Below are 17,701 nucleotides of genomic sequence, written 5' to 3' on the forward strand. Positions count from 1 at the left end.
CATTGAAGTCAATGATTTGATCTACATTTGCTAACCTTTAATACCAAGAATAATTTTTAAATAATAGAATTAATTAAATTTTGAAACTCATTTTTTTAACCCTGGCTTTTCATTCGAGTTCCGCTTAAGTACCATCAGATTTTTTTAAATGTTGTTTATGTTGTCACTACATAATGTATTTGCGTCTTCTCACTTTTCGTTTTACTGTATTTAGTTTCTATTGTTCATTAATGAACTTGTAATGCATTTTGGTTAACTTTGCTGTTGCTTGTAAATGTGCTATAGAAAACACTGACATTTACAAATTGACATTGACATTCCTTGTCAGGTACCTAGCAGGTTAAGAAAGGCACGTCCTTACAAATGGCGCAAGGTGTATAAATTCTCATCATATGTCAGTAAACTCTTAATAATAAAGCAGCTCAATTGAAGACGCTCTGAGTAAAGGACAGTTCCTCTTTCAACAGCGTTTCCAGGCTGAATTTAAAGACGTCTGAAGAGCGTAGGAAAAACTTTATATAGAGAACACACAGAAGAACAATTAACCAAAAATAAATAAATAAATTTCGGGACTTCGAAATTCACTACAAATCTTACCCACAGAGGTAGAGATGTTCTTGAAACCATGTCGACCAAATAAACGCATTTTCTGCCCCTGTGACGATCTACAAAGAAATTGTTGTTGGAGGCAGAAACAAACGCGATTATTTTGAAAAGAAATCAAAGTAAGCCAAAGATGCAGGCCTGCCTTCAACACAGTTTTAAGACATTTCTTCAGATATTTGTTAATAAAATAGTTCATTCGCTATAGGAGCATTAGGCTATCTCAATCTCCCGTGCAGTTAAAAACACTCCGACTATCGCTTTCTCTTTCACTTCTGCCGGATCAGTGATGGGTTCAAGGCGTGTCGGAAATGTTAATTGTTAAAAATGTTGCGCATTTCTGTCAGTTTCCTATTCTACAGGTGCAAACTCAGCAGCTTTCTTTCTCTTCCCAAACTGTTCTGTTCTCAGTATTTCTGTTCCCAACAATAGCTGGCATCAGCTGTTGCACTAACCTGGAGGTTCCTGACTACAGCAGGCTACACATCACCAACCTTTAAAAAAATATTTATTGCACATCTTATATCTTAATATTTATTCAGATTCAGTTCAACCCAGTTTTATTTATATAGCGCCAAATCACAACAACTGTCTTCAAGAAGCTTTATATTGCAAGGTAAAGACCGTATAATAACACCAAAAAACAGACATTACCCCAACAATCTTAAGACAACCATAAGAACCATAAGACACAGACATTTAGTATAATAGATTTATTTTATGCAATGTCAGAAACTGTATGTTTCAAATGTGAACATTACAAAGGATAACTGTAGAAGTGCACTTTAGATGTTTTTATGCCAAAGAATCTGAGGCTGCCAGTGGTGAGATTTACAGGATTTGTATAGTAATGAGATTCCATTTCCTGTGGACACCGTAAACACCTTAAAGCAAAAGAAGTATCAGATATCATGAGGCATCAGAAGAAGCAGCAGTGACAATCACATGTTGAGATGGTGTCTGTCAGACTCTTGGTCTTACAGCAACTTTAATCACCATGAAAATGTCAGATATCTGCAGACCCCACAGTATCAAGAAAATCCATCTTTTGTCTCAGTTAAAGAAAGGTTACCAAAAATATTGATGGTTAAAAACTGTATTCAAAGACAAGTTGACCTCTAGAACTTTCTTTTTTAAGCAAGCTCATCCAAAGCTAGCCCAGTAGAGCCCAATAATGAAAAAGGAAGACAGAGAAACCAAAAGACGAAAGAACCCGAGTTACACATACACTTCATTCTTGTTTTCATGTTTTCCTCCACACAGGGATGGAGGTCTGCCTTGGCGCGACCCCACTGGGGCAGATTTCATATGGTGAACTGGAACATTCACGCTTTAGTTTCAGGCAGACAAAACAGAACTCCATTTTGCAGCGAGGACATTTGATATTTTTGCAGTGTTTTCTGTTATGCTCCACCCTCAGGCCACATGTAGGACAGAGTCTGATGGCGGGGCAGCTGGTGACGCCCTTTACGTCAGGCAGATCAATGGTTTTACATGTCTGCAGAAGTTGCAGGTCCTTGTTCTCACAGCCGTCGTTGTCGCAGCGGTCAGATCGAGGGCCTGAACCCTTCCATGGTTTCAGACACTGCCAGCAGAAGTAGAATTTCTTCTTTTGAACAGCTGTGCATACGACACACTTTACACACAGGTTAGACAGATCCATCCTCTCCACACTTGTTTTGCACTGTGGACACTGATGTGAAAATAAATGAAGGGACATTTTTAAGAGAAACCCAACCACAATATTAAAAAAATATTGAGTCCACTGGATTTCACTGAAATCAAGAAGCTGTAAACATTAAAAAGGAAAAACAAATTAAAACATAAATAACTGGCACACTTACTTCCTGAACCTCACAGTGGTCTGCAAGAGCCAGACGGGCCATGTTCTCTTCAAAGTGCTGCATTTCCTCCACAGTCAGATCAGCCAGTCTGCGCACCTCCTGGTACGACCACTCTTTATTACACTGCTTGGTTCCCTCCACTAAAGCCGGACATCTGAATTTGTAATTGCCCTTTTAAAAAATTACAATTTAAAAAAAAAAAAGTTAATTTAATTAATTTGAGCGCCTCCTGGGTGAGGTGTTCTGGGCATGTCCGGGGCCCGGGACAGACCCAGGACACGCTGGAGAGATTATATCTCTCGGCTAGCTTGGGAACGCCTTGGTGTTCTCCCGGATAAGCTAGAGGAGGTGGCTGGGGAGAGGGAGGTCTGGGCTTCTCTGCTTAGGCTGCTGCCCCCGCGACCCTTCCCCCGGATAAAGTGTAAGAAGATGGATGGATGGATAATTAATTAGAATTTGTTGTTTTTAAAACTTCTACTTTTATTTTTAATGCATCTTTATACCTTCGTTCTTTTACGTTTTTATATAGTTGTTAAATCCGCAACATGTTTAGCTACAAATATAAACAGTAAACCAAAACATTTCTGCAGATTACCTATTGGCACCCAATCATGTGATAACTTAAACAAAATCAGTGTATTTTATAAGTTCAATAATTTTACCTCTTTTTGCTACAAACACAAAGCTGTTAAAATCAATCTGAAATGATTTTACCTAAAACTCCAAAAACTAAATTTTAGATGGAATTATATAATAACTATAATAACAGACCGGTATTTGTATCTGTATTTGTATTTGAGTAAAATTCAAATAGGTGTAAAAATCCAGTTTTTTGCATTACACTTCTAATTAATGTTAGAGTGTAATTATTCTTTAATTATATCCATTATAATAATTATGGATGTGCAATATTAGTTGATGGTTTTCCATAAATCCAGCAATGAACATGTAACAAGGAACCTCATTGAAAAGAAAATAACATCCATTGCCTCATTCATGGTTAAAACCAACAACTAGTAAAATACCACTGTGAACATCATGAACCCCCACCACCTTGGACGGGTGGTGGTGAACAGACAGTGAAACTGACTTGCAGGGACAGAACATGGCTGTGATGATGAATTGGTGCTTGTGTGGGGATTGGCAGACAGTACCAGGAATAAGATGCTTTAAGTGCATGTGATTATGCATAGCAGATGTTGACAGATGTTTGATATCTCTGCCTCTGCTGATTTGACTTTTGCACACATTACATATCACTTTGGTTTCATCTGCAGCACTGAATGTAAAATGCTTCCACACAGAACTGGAACAAGTTTTTTGGCTGGTGGAGGACCAAGAGATGGCTCAGCAGCAGCCACACTCTTTTCTATTTAGTTGACCAAATCCATGTGGGGAGTTTCAGCTACGTTAATAAGGACAACGGGAAGCTCTGCTAAGGTTAACTGGCCTATAGCCTACATCTTTCTGTCTGCCAAAGACGAGTAACTTAAATGTACCAACTCCCACAAGTGCATACAATTCAACACAACTACACAAGCATTGTTTTAACCTTTCAAACCGAACTTTAACGTTACTCTGTCAACAGCCGAGGGTACAAAAATTCTATTCAACAAAAATAGTGATGCAGTTCAGTCTTTTATCGCTCAGCTGAGTCTTCTCTGTTGCTGTGTGGAGCAGCCTGTGTCAGTCACCTTTCACACGTCACTCACTCATCCGGTCATGCACTGCAGTCTCATAAGGAAACTCAGCTTTTTAATATAAAGTTTTTCTTGTTCCCGAATACAAATATTTTTTAAAGTATTTGTTCGAAATAAGTATTCATAAAAAACACGATATTTGTTCCTTTCCGAATACGTATTCCGGTTCGGCTCCACCCCATCACATACACTATCTGCTACAAAGACATGACACACCTGATCCAGCAGGGTACGACACCATCGTGTTAGAGATTCAGGAGTGACAGCGTGGCCACAGGACATCTCTGCTCTGAGAGAGTCATCACCTGAGGAAGAAGTGGACAATAACAGATGTATCAGTTACACTACATATACTGGATTGCACCAAAATATAATAAACTCCATGGCTCATGAAAAATTTTAAAAAGGAATAGGAGAAATTTTATAATGTGTGGTAATGACTGTCAGAAAAAAATGTTTGTAGCAGTTTTTGTGGGGCAACATGGTGGTGAAAAAGAAAAAAAAATCTTACACAGTGGATTCAGATCATCTGGCCTGTTGACGAACTTTAGGGTAGAATCTAGTGGATCGTATCGCTTCTCCACCTGCTCCGGTCCTGGAGCGCTCATTTGGGTTCTACGGAAAGAAAATCTGACACTACGAATACTGTCTGGTTTAGTCTTATGTTTAGTTTAGTTAGTTTAGTTTAGTCTAGTATATGGATTTCAAATCGCATCTGCCATTATCACCTGTCACAAGAACCATGTCTTTTCCAGACTCGATACAATAAAAACGTTAAAAGGTATTAAAGATGTATTTAAAGTACTTATGAGCCATTACATTTCTTTCTCACAATCGCTCTTCTAGTTCATGTTAAAGCTGTACGATGGGGCTGAGTTTAAGGCCACACCAAACTCATTCGGCCACGCCTTTATGGAGCTTGCATTCTGCACTGGAATGTGCATGTACGAACATGTATTCATTTATGATCGCGGGCTGAATAATGTTGACTCATGTTAGAAAATGTCAGTTTTCATTGTTACACAAAGCTGCTACAAAATGTGTAAAAGGACGAAGGGGTCTGAAGCGACTGCATGCTCACAGTGTTGTGTGAGCTATGATGAGCCGTTTAAACAACATCCAGGGAATTTCCAGTTGGATGAAACTGAAAGCACTAAGGGCTTTCAGTTTTGATTGCCTATTATTTTTAAATTGAAAACACTTTTAAGAACAGTGATCACTCTATTAAAAATGACATACATAACCATATTAGGACTACCTTATGTCACAGATTCTATAAGATGACACAGATTTAATTAGCAAAGGAGCAAAGACTGCAAATATCAAGAGTAGGTTTAAAAAGTGAAAAGTAACATCTTACCCTGTTGGCACAGCTTGTGTCGTTTTAGTTTCTGGTACTTTCCTTCTTCTTTTACTTCCCGACCGGTATGGGAACAGCAACCTAACAGTAAAAAGGATGAACTTAGTAAGTTATTGTTTAAACCTGTGGACAAAATGTGAACCATCACAGAAAATCTAACTAAGCTTCCTAAACGCACAGAAATATATAGAAACGCATATAGTGACAACTTATTGTCATCACATAGACACAATTTATTTTTATTTTATTTTATTCTACCTCAGGGAAACCTATCATCAGTGGCCATTATATATTATATATGTGTCTGTACCGAAGGAGTTACGAATTAAAAAATAAAATATACACCACTTAAAAACAAAGAGTGAGCTCACGTACCCGTTGAAATAAAGCTTCAATAAAGCTTCACACATGACTGCGACTGTATTTGGAGACCTAAAGGATGAAGAAGAACAGCAGACAGCATGCATGCAGTTTAATTTTAGCATGTACTCGACAGAAACAGTTTACACTAAAAACAACAACAAAAAAAACTATAACACAAGTCTTATGAGTGTATAAAGCAAGATTTGAATACCTAACTGGTGTGCAAACAGGGACACTAACGCGTACTCACCGCTCCTCAGCAGGACCGCTAAGCGACGACTGTACTAACCTTGAGGAAGTGACATGACAGGAAGTCAGTCATCGCGCAGAGGAAATTTTTTTCTTTCTTTTCTTTTTCTTTTTTTTTTTTAATCACGCAGAGAAAATAAAAGCTCAGAATTATAGAAATTAAATGCACACACACACACACACAGCGAGACAGAGAGAATAAGAGATACTTTTTCTGCGTTAACAATTCAATTCACTGATATAAATAATTTAATAAATCTATAGCAAACATCCGCTTAAATGCTGCTTATAGATAAATGAATCAACAAGTACAACAGCATAATGCATAATGTAGTTCACTCTTCTATGGATGCTCCGTCAATGCTTACTTTTAATTCATTATTATACTCTTCTGCGAGCAAGAAATCTTAGTCTTCATCCTCTACAGCAGTGGTTCCCAAACTTTAGTAAACAATTAAGCAAATACAAGTAATCTGCAATAAATTACAGGTAGTAAGAAAATAAACTACTACTAACTCGTTTACTCTACGTCCACACCTACACGGGTATTTTTGAAAACGCAGCTGTTTCATCCACAGGTAAGCGGCGTTTTGAATCACCGAAAACTGAGATTTTTTAAAAACTCCTTTTTTGCGTTTATGTGTGGATGAGGAATGCAGAGTTGGTCAGGAAATGTCAAAGGTATGTGCCTTTTTCACGCCACGCTGTGCACACGTTATTGTTTACATGAGATGAATTCCAGAAATGCAGATATACTGTTAATCTGACTGTCTGCAGTTTTACACGCTTACATATACACACGCATTTAATGTGTCACGGTGTGATTATTTTACATGTAGTTGTTTTTTCCTGTGTAATATTATTCAACATTGCTATCAATACATTTTTCAAAAAATGCCTCTCTGTGCAAAATAGGTTTAAAAACATAAACAACTGTGGGATACTGTTTGTCCGTGAGGGGAGACCTACCTTGGCACTTGTGCAGGTGAAACCAAAGGGAAGATCTGCTTCACCATATTTTCTAGTCTTTGGCTTAGAATGAAGTTGGTTTGGAAACATATTCAGCTATGCTTCATCTCCTGCTTTGCGTTGGGCGCCCCGTGCTAGCAGTGTCCAAGCTTTTTGTTTCTTTTCCCTCCTAGGGGGCGGGCCCCACACTTTGGAAAGGTCTGCTCTACAACAAATTACAAGTACCCGGCTGGGATAATAAGCTGGCCAAAGGAGGAGATAGAAGCCACTAGCGTCAAGACAAGAAAGCTATATATACAGGGAGTGCAGAATTATTAGGCAAGTTGTATTTCTGAGGAATAATTTTATTATTGAACAACAACCATGTTCTCAATGAACCCAAAAAACTCATTAATATCAAAGCTGAATGTTTTTGGAAGTAGTTTTTAGTTTGTTTTTAGTTTTAGCTATTTTAGGGGGATATCTGTGTGTGCAGGTGACTATTACTGTGCATAATCATTAGGCAACTTAACAAAAAACAAATATATACCCATTTCAATTATTTATTTTTACCAGTGAAACCAATATAACATCTCCACATTCACAAATATACATTTCTGACATTCAAAAACAAAACAAAAACAAATCAGCGACCAATATAGCCACCTTTCTTTGCAAGGACACTCAAAAGCCTGCCATCCATGGATTCTGTCAGTGTTTTGATCTGTTCACCATCAACATTGCGTGCAGCAGCAACCACAGCCTCCCAGACACTGTTCAGAGAGGTGTACTGTTTTCCCTCCTTGTAAATCTCACATTTGATGATGGACCACAGGTTCTCAATGGGGTTCAGATCAGGTGAACAAGGAGGCCATGTCATTAGTTTTTCTTCTTTTATACCCTTTCTTGCCAGCCACGCTGTGGAGTACTTGGACTCGTGTGATGGAGCATTGTCCTGCATGAAAATCATGTTTTTCTTGAAGGATGCAGACTTCTTCCTGTACCACTGCTTGAAGAAGGTGTCTTCCAGAAACTGGCAGTAGGACTGGGAGTTGAGCTTGACTCCATCCTCAACCCGAAAAGGCCCCACAAGCTCATCTTTGATGATACCAGCCCAAACCAGTACTCCACCTCCACCTTGCTGGCGTCTGAGTCGGACTGGAGCTCTCTGCCTTTACCAATCCAGCCACGGGCCCATCCATCTGGCCCATCAAGACTCACTCTCATTTCATCAGTCCATAAAACCTTAGAAAAACCAGTCTTGAGATATTTCTTGGCCCAGTCTTGACGTTTCAGCTTGTGTGTCTTGTTCAGTGGTGGTCGTCTTTCAGCCTTTCTTACCTTGGCCATGTCTCTGAGTATTGCACACCTTGTGCTTTTGGGCACTCCAGTGATGTTGCAGCTCTGAAATATGGCCAAACTGGTGGCAAGTGGCATCTTGGCAGCTGCACGCTTGACTTTTCACAGTTCATGGGCAGTTATTTTGCACCTTGGTTTTTCCACAAGCTTCTTGCGACCCTGTTGACTATTTTGAATGAAACGCTTGATTGTTCGATGATCACGCTTCAGAAGCTTTGCAATTTTGAGACTGCTGCATCCCTCTGCAAGATATCTCACTATTTTTGACTTTTCTGAGCCTGTCAAGTCCTTCTTTTGACCCATTTTGCCAAAGGAAAGGACGTTGCCTAATAATTATGCACACCTGATATAGGGTGTTGATGTCATTAGACCACACCCCTTCTCATTACAGCGATGCACATCACCTAATATGCTTAATTGGTAGTAGGCTTTCGAGCCTATACAGCTTGGAGTAAGACAACATGCATGAAGAGGATGATGTGGACAAAATACTCATTTGCCTAATAATTCTGCACTCCCTGTATATATATATATATATATATATGAAACCCCATCAAAATCCAGACCACATGTGAATAATCCAGTCAGAGCATAGGAACACAGTCTATGGCTGAGCACTGAGCTCTAGTCTCACCTGTTAGAGTGAGATAAACAAAGGCATGTAGCCAAATTGTACTTGTTAAATAGCTGGTCTGACTTTATTAAATATACTTTGAAAAAAAATTAATTAAATAATAATGAAAGCAGAGGGTAAAATATGAAGACTGAAAAAATAATGCTGTTAAGGCATCACTTACATGAACATTAATATGTAGCATCATATCTAAAACAGCAACCTCTGGTGACCAAACTGATGTTCATCCACAACCCCAGAGACCATGATGGAGGAGTCTAAAGTGGTGTGGATCCAGGTTGCAGTAACAATGTAGCAGGTCTGACCTCTAACACATTGTGCTGCTAAACTCTGCACTGTGCTGCACAAATTTGCAAATGAAGAGATAAGCTGACACCTGCCTTTTCAACTGAGTTGATTTAATCCCCCAAAACTGTTTAATTAAAAAATAAATTAAGTAAAATTACTTCATACTGTATGACTTAGCCTTTATCGGCATTCCTTTCCTCCTGTTTGAAGGTACAACACCAAAATAAATGGGAGTAAATCTCTGGGAAGATCTCTCAAAAAGAGCAAAATATATCTGATTTATTCACAAATTTTTAAAGTTTGAAGTCTGTTTGTTTGTTTATTATGAAGGTAAAAACTTTGAATTAATTTAAATAAAACCTAATTGACAGAAGTTTTTTGTAGCAAAGAATCAAATCCATCAATAATGAAATTGATAGATGAACACAGATCAGCACCTCTTCAAAGTGTTACCTAATTTTGGCATTCATATTTCCATGGGAGGAGAAATGGAACCTAATGAAGATTCTTCAGGAGGAGACATAGACAAGGGTGGTGAAGGATGCCATCAGAAACATTGAAGATCTATTTTAGGTTTAGTGGGGTGTTGTATCTGTTTAGGAGCTCTTAGTAACTGTATAATAACTTACAAAGAGTTTCCCTTGCTGTTACAACAACAGGCCTCCATTACTTTACATCTGCCCCAACTAATACTGCCATCTTCTGGTGATAAAGAATATCGCTCTACGATGACATCAGGTAAGATAAAATGGGCTTTGCATCAGTGACACAACATTGCCTTTGCAACAAAATTCAGAAAGAAATAGGGGGGATTACAGTCACAGTAAAACTCATTCAGTGAAAACTCAGAAATTAATTTTATTGTTAAACTTAATATTAATAAACTTTTTATTAAGTTATCAAGTTAATGAATTGTTAAATTATTAAACAATTTAGCAATTTACAATATGTAAACTAAACAGTTGGGCAGTGTTCTCTTCAAAGAAGATAACTTTTATTTAAAAAATCTAAACTTATATTAAAATATTCAGGGCACCACAAGTCATTTACTCAGATTCATGCGTGAGCAGCATTTTATTGGTAAGTCTGGTTCATGTTGTTCAACCACTGGCCAAAATAATGGAGTCACCACGTAGAAGATATTCTTTCAGCTTCTTTACTTTGCAAATTAAACAAAGACATGAAACCAAATTGTTTTTGTTGAATAGCTAAATGGTCTGCCTTCAAATTGTTTACATTAATAATAATAATAATGAAAGCAGAGGGTAAAATATGAGACCATTAAAAAAAAAAAATCACAATTGTGACTTTATTGTACATTCTCTGGCTTTTGTGTGCCCTTTATATGAACTGTTTGAAACATGGACTTCATCAGCAGCTGACATTTGACTTATTTCTGCTCAGGTACTTATAAACACAAGCACAGCTAAAGCAACACAGTGAGCAATGTTGCTTTTAACAATAATAGCTTTCGGTTAAAACAATGCATGAAAACAAATCTAGTTCACTTTAAGAGTTCGAAAATCTCTAAATAAAACTTTAAAAACCATTTGGAAATAATCGCTCCTGCTGCAGCTGTCACACAGTGGGCAGGTTGCCAGTCTGAAGTAAAGGCATAAAAATAATTAATGGGACATCAGCATAATTCAAGACTTTGTGGAAACATTCATAAAGAAGTTAGAAACGCTTCCTGTTAAAGGTGAGTGATGTAAAAGATACCTACTTATATCCTTCTTGTATTTTCAGATTACAGTGCTTCACATTTTATCTGAACAGCATGCGTCGGGTGTGTTAGAAGATCAAAGATTTCCCAAATTATGTAAAAAGGGTGGATATTATAGTTTTGTTTAAGTCCTTATCACATTTTTAGACTAGTCCAAGCTGAAGAAAGGGGAAGAAAATACACCAGGTCAAGTTCACCAATTACCAAAACAGCAGTGTAAACAATCAGAAGTAGAGTCAAGAAACCTTTCCCAGAAGCACATAGGCAGAGTATGTTATTTTATGATTCATTGGGCAACGCTAGGTAATATGCTGAGCTAAACTAAGCAAACAAGGTTCTGCTCCAGCTTTCTGTTTAGGTTTTACCAGAATGACAATTCAATTCTAAAGGAAAGTCTGGTATGAGAGAAGAGTACATAAAGTCTGTGTTGTCTGCTACTTTCTGCGCCACACGGGTATTGAAGTTTGTCTGGGAGCTACACCATCACTGCAGGGGATGAAGTAAGAACTTGTCCTCAAGCACACAGGAGTGAGTTTCAGACACACAAAGCAGAACTCTTTCTGACAGCGAGGACAGATGATGTTCTTGCAGCCTGTTTTGTCGTGCTCCACTATCTCACCACAGGTGGGACAGGCCCGGATGGAGGGACAGGCATCGACCCCCCGAACCTGAGGGAGAGCGGTAGTCTTGCAGTTCTTGAGAACTTCGAGTTCGTGGTTTACGCAGCCATCATTATCACAGCGGTCTGATCGTGGAGCTCTACCTTTCCACGGCCTCAAACACTGGCAGCAGAACTCATACGCTTTGTTGTTGTCTGCTGTACAGATTGTGCACCTCACACTCAGGTTAGTCAGGTCCTCTCTCTCCACATAGGTTTTGCAACCAGGACACTGTTGTGAGAAAAATAAAAAGAATAGTTTTAAATTTGAAAAGTAAAACATTTTGTGCTTTCCTCTGTATCTAGGATAAACTGTAGTCCCTTGGGCTGGAAAAGCCTGCATAAACCCAGCCCCACAAACTTTGCATGGAGAGTTGAGTTTAAAGGCTAGAAGGCCACACCCTGACAAGATCTCCAAACAGTGGTGATCTCGGCCAAACGCATCATTCAATCAGAGCTTCCTGACCTTTTGTGCATCTACACCAAGCGGTGCAAGACCAAAGCCAGGAAGATTATGATGGACCTCTCCCATCCCAACAATGGACTCTTCTCACTGTTGAGGTCTGGGAAGCGCTTCCGCTCCCTTAAGGCCAAAACAGAGACAATGAATTCTTCCCCCCGCAACTCGGGCCCTGAACCAGGTGTGGAACTGGACTCTGCTACATCACATCACTACACACACTCTGTTTATTTCTTCTTATAATTTCTTTCTTAAATTGTTATTTACATATTTTTTACTGTAAATTTCTAAATGTAAAATCTGTAAATTTTGTACATTTCTTTATTGTAGTTTAATGGTCGGACATTACACAGCATTTCACTACATGTCATACTGTGTATAATTGAGCGTGTGACGAATAAAAATTGAATTTGAATTTGGAAAGGTGGGATCTCTCTGTGTAGAGTTTGCTTGTTTCCTTTTAGGTACTCCAGCTTCCCCTTACAAACTAAATTCGTGCTCATTCACCTATATTTGCATTTTCTTATTTCCATCTATATCTACTTTGTGGGATCTTCGACTTCTTGTGCATGTCACTTCTGGGAGTTTAAACATAAATTTTCAAGCAGGGAAGTTGAGTCGTCTTGCCCTGTGTCTTTCTGTCTTATGCCTGTTTGTTCATGATTGCTGAGTGGATTAGAAACACTCTCTATAGAAGACTTACTATTTTCAGTTCACAGTAGTCTCTGGCTGCCAGCTGGGCAATCTTCTCTTCAAAGTAGGCCATCTCTTTAACTGTCAGTGCTGCCAGCCTGCGCACCTCTGGATATGACCACACTTCACCACACGTCTCGTAGGTGTCCTCATTTAAAGCAGGACACTTAAATTTGTATTGTCCCTGCAGGGACACAAAAGGTTTAATCACCCGTAATGGGGAAGACAGAGTGAGAAACCTTTTTTAAAAAAAGTTTAAAATGAAACAAAACAAAGTATTGTCTGGCAACAAAGAGCTTCATCATACAAAGTCCTATCAAACCAGATCAGGATGACAGTTTTTAAAATTAAGAGTGTGATTTCCATTTGACGTGTTTTCTATTTTACTGTAAACATTGACCAAAATTTGGAAAGAAAAAGAACAAAAATGAAGAAAGAAACCTGATCCAGCAGACTGCGGCACCATCCGGTCAGAGATTCCGCTGTGACGGCATGACCGCAGGACATCTCTGCTACGAGACTGTCATCACCGGCTGCACAAAACAAAGAGAAAGCACAACGAGTTTTATATCAACGTCACATACAGTCTGTATTTGACCAATAGGAAGAGTTGCCAAAGTACTGAATATATGTGAGCATTTTCCTTACATAAGCTAACACCGGCATAACACGTGTATATAACTGCTTTAGTTGGGTTAACTGGTAAAATAACAAGTATACAGACAACAGGTAAAAGTACAAACCGTTTATTTTAAACGTATTTTAGTTCTTACATAATGGATCCAGCTCATCCCTCCTGTTGACAAATGTCAGCGTCGTATCGTTTGGGTCGTAGCTCTTGTCATCCTGATCTTGTGTCGTCATTCTGGTTCAGACGAGGAGGTTTGCTCTGTCCACAAATTTGATCTTGGTTTAAACGCTACAAATGAAATTAGCACCGAGGATCTTGCTCTGCCTTCCTCTTTTAAAGCACCAAGATTCAGCAGCCCGTTTAACTTTCAGTTTCTCTACGGTACTTACAACAAGTCACATGGTGCACGATAACAGGCTTGCATTCCCCTCTGATATATTCGCACTACGTGTACAGTTAATCCTTACAGCTTTAAGAAGCCTACCGTAGAATATTAATTGTGAGTTGTGCGTTAGTGCGTTGGTTTAAAAAACAAACAAACAAACAAAAAAACGATTAATTCCAACACTTGATAAACAACGCTCCCTGGTCATACGACAAACAAAGGTGAAAATCACCCCCTAATAAACATTTTAAACAGTTTTACGCAGACGGAGAGGATACTACCTTCAAAATAACAATAAATAAAAATAATTAGAATCTGAAGAATTCTGAGCGAAAGTGAAAGAATTTATCTGCTCTCTGACGTCAAACCTTGGAGCCTTGTTCGCACTGACATATCAGTGACAGACTTTGGGAGCGCAACAAATCGGACTTAAGCGGAAAATGGGAAAAATCTACCAGGTGGTCGTTCATGGACTAAGGGGTCAGAAGATGATGTTGGACCTGTGCAACACTGAGGAGCAGTTTAAGAGCATGACTGTGAAACAGCTCAAGGAAAAATTGGCGCAGAAGCTTCCAGAGACCGCAGGTAAGACAGCAGATAATAAAACAGTGTATGTATGCTTTTATGTTGCTGGTTAATTCAAAGGCATATTTACTGTAATGAGATTATTTATATAAAGTTCTAATCCTAAAGTAAAAACTCATCAGCTTGAAGTGAAAGTAAGTGTAACCCTGGTAAGATTTACAGCAATCAGAAGTACAGGGTTCTTTGAATGAATCGTAGTTCTTGTCTGATAATTTAATTTCCGGGCTTGCCCTGAAGGCATCACCTGCAGCTTCACAAGCACCCTGTTGTTCTTTTCTTAAATCTTATGTAACCGAGGACAAGGGATGAGTAAACGGGGCAAAGAAATAAATTGATCATTTATTTATTACACGAGTTAAACATACAAATTCCCAGTCATTTCCAGACAGGACTTACAACACATCGTGCTGATATCCCAGCTGCACATGAGACTTACCACACAAACTGTGCGAAACAACACTGCAACCCGTCACACCCCGCTTAGCGACACTGCAATCGTGGCACACACTGCAAACAATTCAGGTCTCAGCGCAGCTGGGAATCAGTGCTATGCATGGCCTGCGATCTGGGAGAAAAAGGGAAGTGGCACAAACAATTAAACAAAAAACAAAAAGGGAGGTTAGTCCGCCCTTACACAACTTACTCTCAATCAATAACCGCCTTTACGGCTGGACGGACTAACCAAAACAAAATTACAAATCAATCAAAAGAACGAAAAAAAGGACAGCAGAGACAGCACAGCTGAAAAACAAACAACGTTATCAATTAAAATATTACCCAATAAAATATCAATTTTATGAAACCATTCAAAATCACGAAGCTAAAACAAACACTCAATATACCTACAATATTGATCAGTTTCCCTGCGCGCTGTCGATCTAGGGCTTGATCAATTCTTCTATTAAAATTCGTGGTCACACTAAAAAAGTCCAATGACACATTAAAAATAGGCACATGCAATAGCAAACGATCCAAACAAAAATGGCAAAAAGTCTCTTACCGACAGTATACCCGCTGCACCTGAGTGAATTAATTGCCTCTGGGTTTCTCCACAGAAGAGCGCTGACTTTCACCCCACACTTCAGCCAATCACCTGGCAGAGAGCAACAAACTGCCAGGTGACACTTGTTACACTTATATACATCAATCAATATGATAAATCTAGTGTGTGTGTGTGTGTGTGTGTGTGTGTGCGTGCAGGAGAGGAGGCTCTGCGCCTGATATTCACAGATAAAATGTTGGATGGAGACGACACCCTTCTGTCTGAATATGGAATCCAGCACATGTCCGTCCTCCACATGGTGATGAAGGTTCCTGGAGGACTGAAAGCTTGACTAAGACCATCTCCACCTGTCCTACCACTACTGCTGCTACTTTCTGTGATGCTTCATAAAACCTCTTGACACTGTTTACATGTATTGTAAATGGTTCACTTATTATGCTGTTTTACTGTTGAATGACAATGATTGTTTAATTGATCATCCTTTATTCCAAATGCACCACCAGTCTGTGTTGTTCTATGAAATAAAACATTTTTTCCAGTTATGTTCTTTGTATTTTTGATTATTTTTAATTAATATTTAATCTTTATTTAAACGTTTTTTCAGTTACCATAATAGTCCCACAGTCTTGTAAACGGCCATAAAATACTTAACGCTTCTGTATACTTGCTTTGAGTAATTTCAAGAAATTGGCAATGACAAAGGACACTTTTTGATTTTCACTTTTCCTACTTTAGCTATAGGTACAAAATATTGTATAAATATGATCTTAAATCGATTTTTTAATTTCAGTTCTCTAAAATGGTTTACATAGTTGGTGCTAGTTCTAAGTTTAGTTTCAGTTAAGTTTAATAGCCATGTTCTCTCTTAATGCTTCATCTCCAATAATTTTTTCAGTTGTTACAACACATTCACAAAGCATATTCAACAGTAAATCAAGAGCATGTCACTGGTGTCTTTTCATAAATATTGTATTTGCTGAAGATCCAGCTGCAGGTTCTCTGACTCTTGAGACTGAGTCTGAGCACAGACTATCATAGATCCCACAAAGTTAACAAAGAGGTAGTGATCAAACTCAAAATGAAGAACTGAAATTATCCCTTAGGACTACAGGACTGCAGATGTACACATATTGGAAAAGTGTCTTGAAGTGAGCAGATTCCAAGAGCTTTAGTTCAAACAACATGAACATACATACTTTCTTTGTCAAGAGCCCGTGGAAGACTCAAATTGTCATCCTCAAATGAGAGGAAGCTGGGTATGATTTTCAAGAAAAACCCAGGAACCATTAAGCCTCAAGCATGCCATTGATGTATAACTGCTGGAACACCAGTTTTACTGTTCATAGTGAAGACAGCTATACATCTCTGCTGACCAAGAACGAAGGCACTGCTCCATAATCAGCACCTTCAAGATTGACTGAAATTTGCTCACATTTCAAGCCAAATCTCGTCTGGAAAAAGGTTTTTATGGTCAAAATAGACAAAGATTGAATTATTTGGCCACAAAACAAAGAAGTATGTTGAAGGAGAAAAGATGAGGCTTGTGAACTTTTTGCCGGAAAACTTTTATCAGTTTTCTTTAAAGTTACAGAGGGGTGCATAAGTCTATTTAACCATCCAGTGGAAGATATGTGTGATACTGTTGAGTACTTTGAGAGTTTATCAGGGTTATGTGAGCAAGACATTTTGTTCTCTAAAAAAAAGAAAAAAGAGAAAAATCACCCATCTGTGGTGTTTGATATGTGTCCATGGCAACCTGTTGCTTCACATCATGTTTGTCTTAATAAAAAAGTGCTTTGAAATAATATCCAAGCTGTGAGTGGTGAATAAGGAGCTTCACAAAGACAACATTACCACAAAGGACAAAGGTTTATTTCAACCGCAGTACAATAAACCCATTATTTGACAAATAAAGCTGGACTGTTAGCAGAAATAGTTAAAAAATATTGTTATTCTGTGGTCACATGACCTTTTATTGCTGCAAAGAAGCTGAAAGCATATAAAAATGTAGATGCATGCTCAATCATCCAGGTAAGTAAATCCCCAAAAGTTGATTCTGTTCATCTGGATGCAGCGTTTTCAGTGGGAGAAAAGTTTGGTCACTCATCCAAGTGACTTCTTCGGTCTTAGAGACTGAAGAAGCCACTTGGACGTTACATCCAGATGAACAGAATCAACTTTTTGGGACAAAATCTACTATCTATCTTCTTAAAAG

At 38.5% G+C, this 17,701-nt stretch overlaps 2 protein-coding genes across 5 annotated transcripts; both read right to left on the bottom strand.

The window, feature by feature from the left end:
* Window positions 1-1,180: 1,180 nt before the first annotated feature.
* LOC308404564 (E3 ubiquitin-protein ligase RNF19B-like) lies at window positions 1,181-7,181 on the bottom strand. 2 transcript variants are annotated; one of them, XM_080894676.1, is made up of 8 exons: window positions 7,089-7,181; window positions 6,121-6,159; window positions 5,883-5,939; window positions 5,508-5,588; window positions 4,659-4,762; window positions 4,364-4,452; window positions 2,448-2,618; window positions 1,181-2,296 (listed from the first exon to the last, which is right to left on the bottom strand). In XM_080894676.1, the coding sequence occupies exons 1-8, from the start codon at window positions 7,133-7,135 to the stop codon at window positions 1,847-1,849; spliced, it is 1,038 nt and encodes a 345-aa protein (XP_080750802.1). In that variant the 5' UTR covers window positions 7,136-7,181; the 3' UTR covers window positions 1,181-1,846. The 2 variants fall into 2 exon arrangements, with proteins under 2 accessions (XP_080750802.1, XP_080750803.1); XM_080894677.1 differs by lacking the exon at window positions 7,089-7,181 and having other exon boundaries at window positions 1,182-2,296; window positions 6,082-6,150.
* A 3,800-nt stretch (window positions 7,182-10,981) lies between these two features.
* On the bottom strand, window positions 10,982-15,551 carry LOC308393723 (uncharacterized protein). 3 transcript variants are annotated; one of them, XM_080877679.1, is made up of 7 exons: window positions 15,484-15,551; window positions 15,330-15,402; window positions 14,920-15,048; window positions 13,656-13,771; window positions 13,324-13,415; window positions 12,893-13,066; window positions 10,982-11,961 (listed from the first exon to the last, which is right to left on the bottom strand). In XM_080877679.1, the coding sequence occupies exons 4-7, from the start codon at window positions 13,744-13,746 to the stop codon at window positions 11,506-11,508; spliced, it is 813 nt and encodes a 270-aa protein (XP_080733805.1). In that variant the 5' UTR covers window positions 13,747-13,771; window positions 14,920-15,048; window positions 15,330-15,402; window positions 15,484-15,551; the 3' UTR covers window positions 10,982-11,505. The 3 variants fall into 3 exon arrangements, with proteins under 3 accessions (XP_080733805.1, XP_080733806.1, XP_080733807.1); XM_080877680.1 differs by lacking the exon at window positions 14,920-15,048; XM_080877681.1 differs by lacking the exon at window positions 15,484-15,551 and having other exon boundaries at window positions 15,330-15,469.
* Between the last annotated feature and the right edge of the window lie 2,150 nt (window positions 15,552-17,701).

The sequence above is a fragment of the Rhamphochromis sp. 'chilingali' genome, assembly GCF_963969265.1.
Source record: "Rhamphochromis sp. 'chilingali' genome assembly, chromosome: 1".
Taxonomy (NCBI): domain Eukaryota; kingdom Metazoa; phylum Chordata; class Actinopteri; order Cichliformes; family Cichlidae; genus Rhamphochromis; species Rhamphochromis sp. 'chilingali'.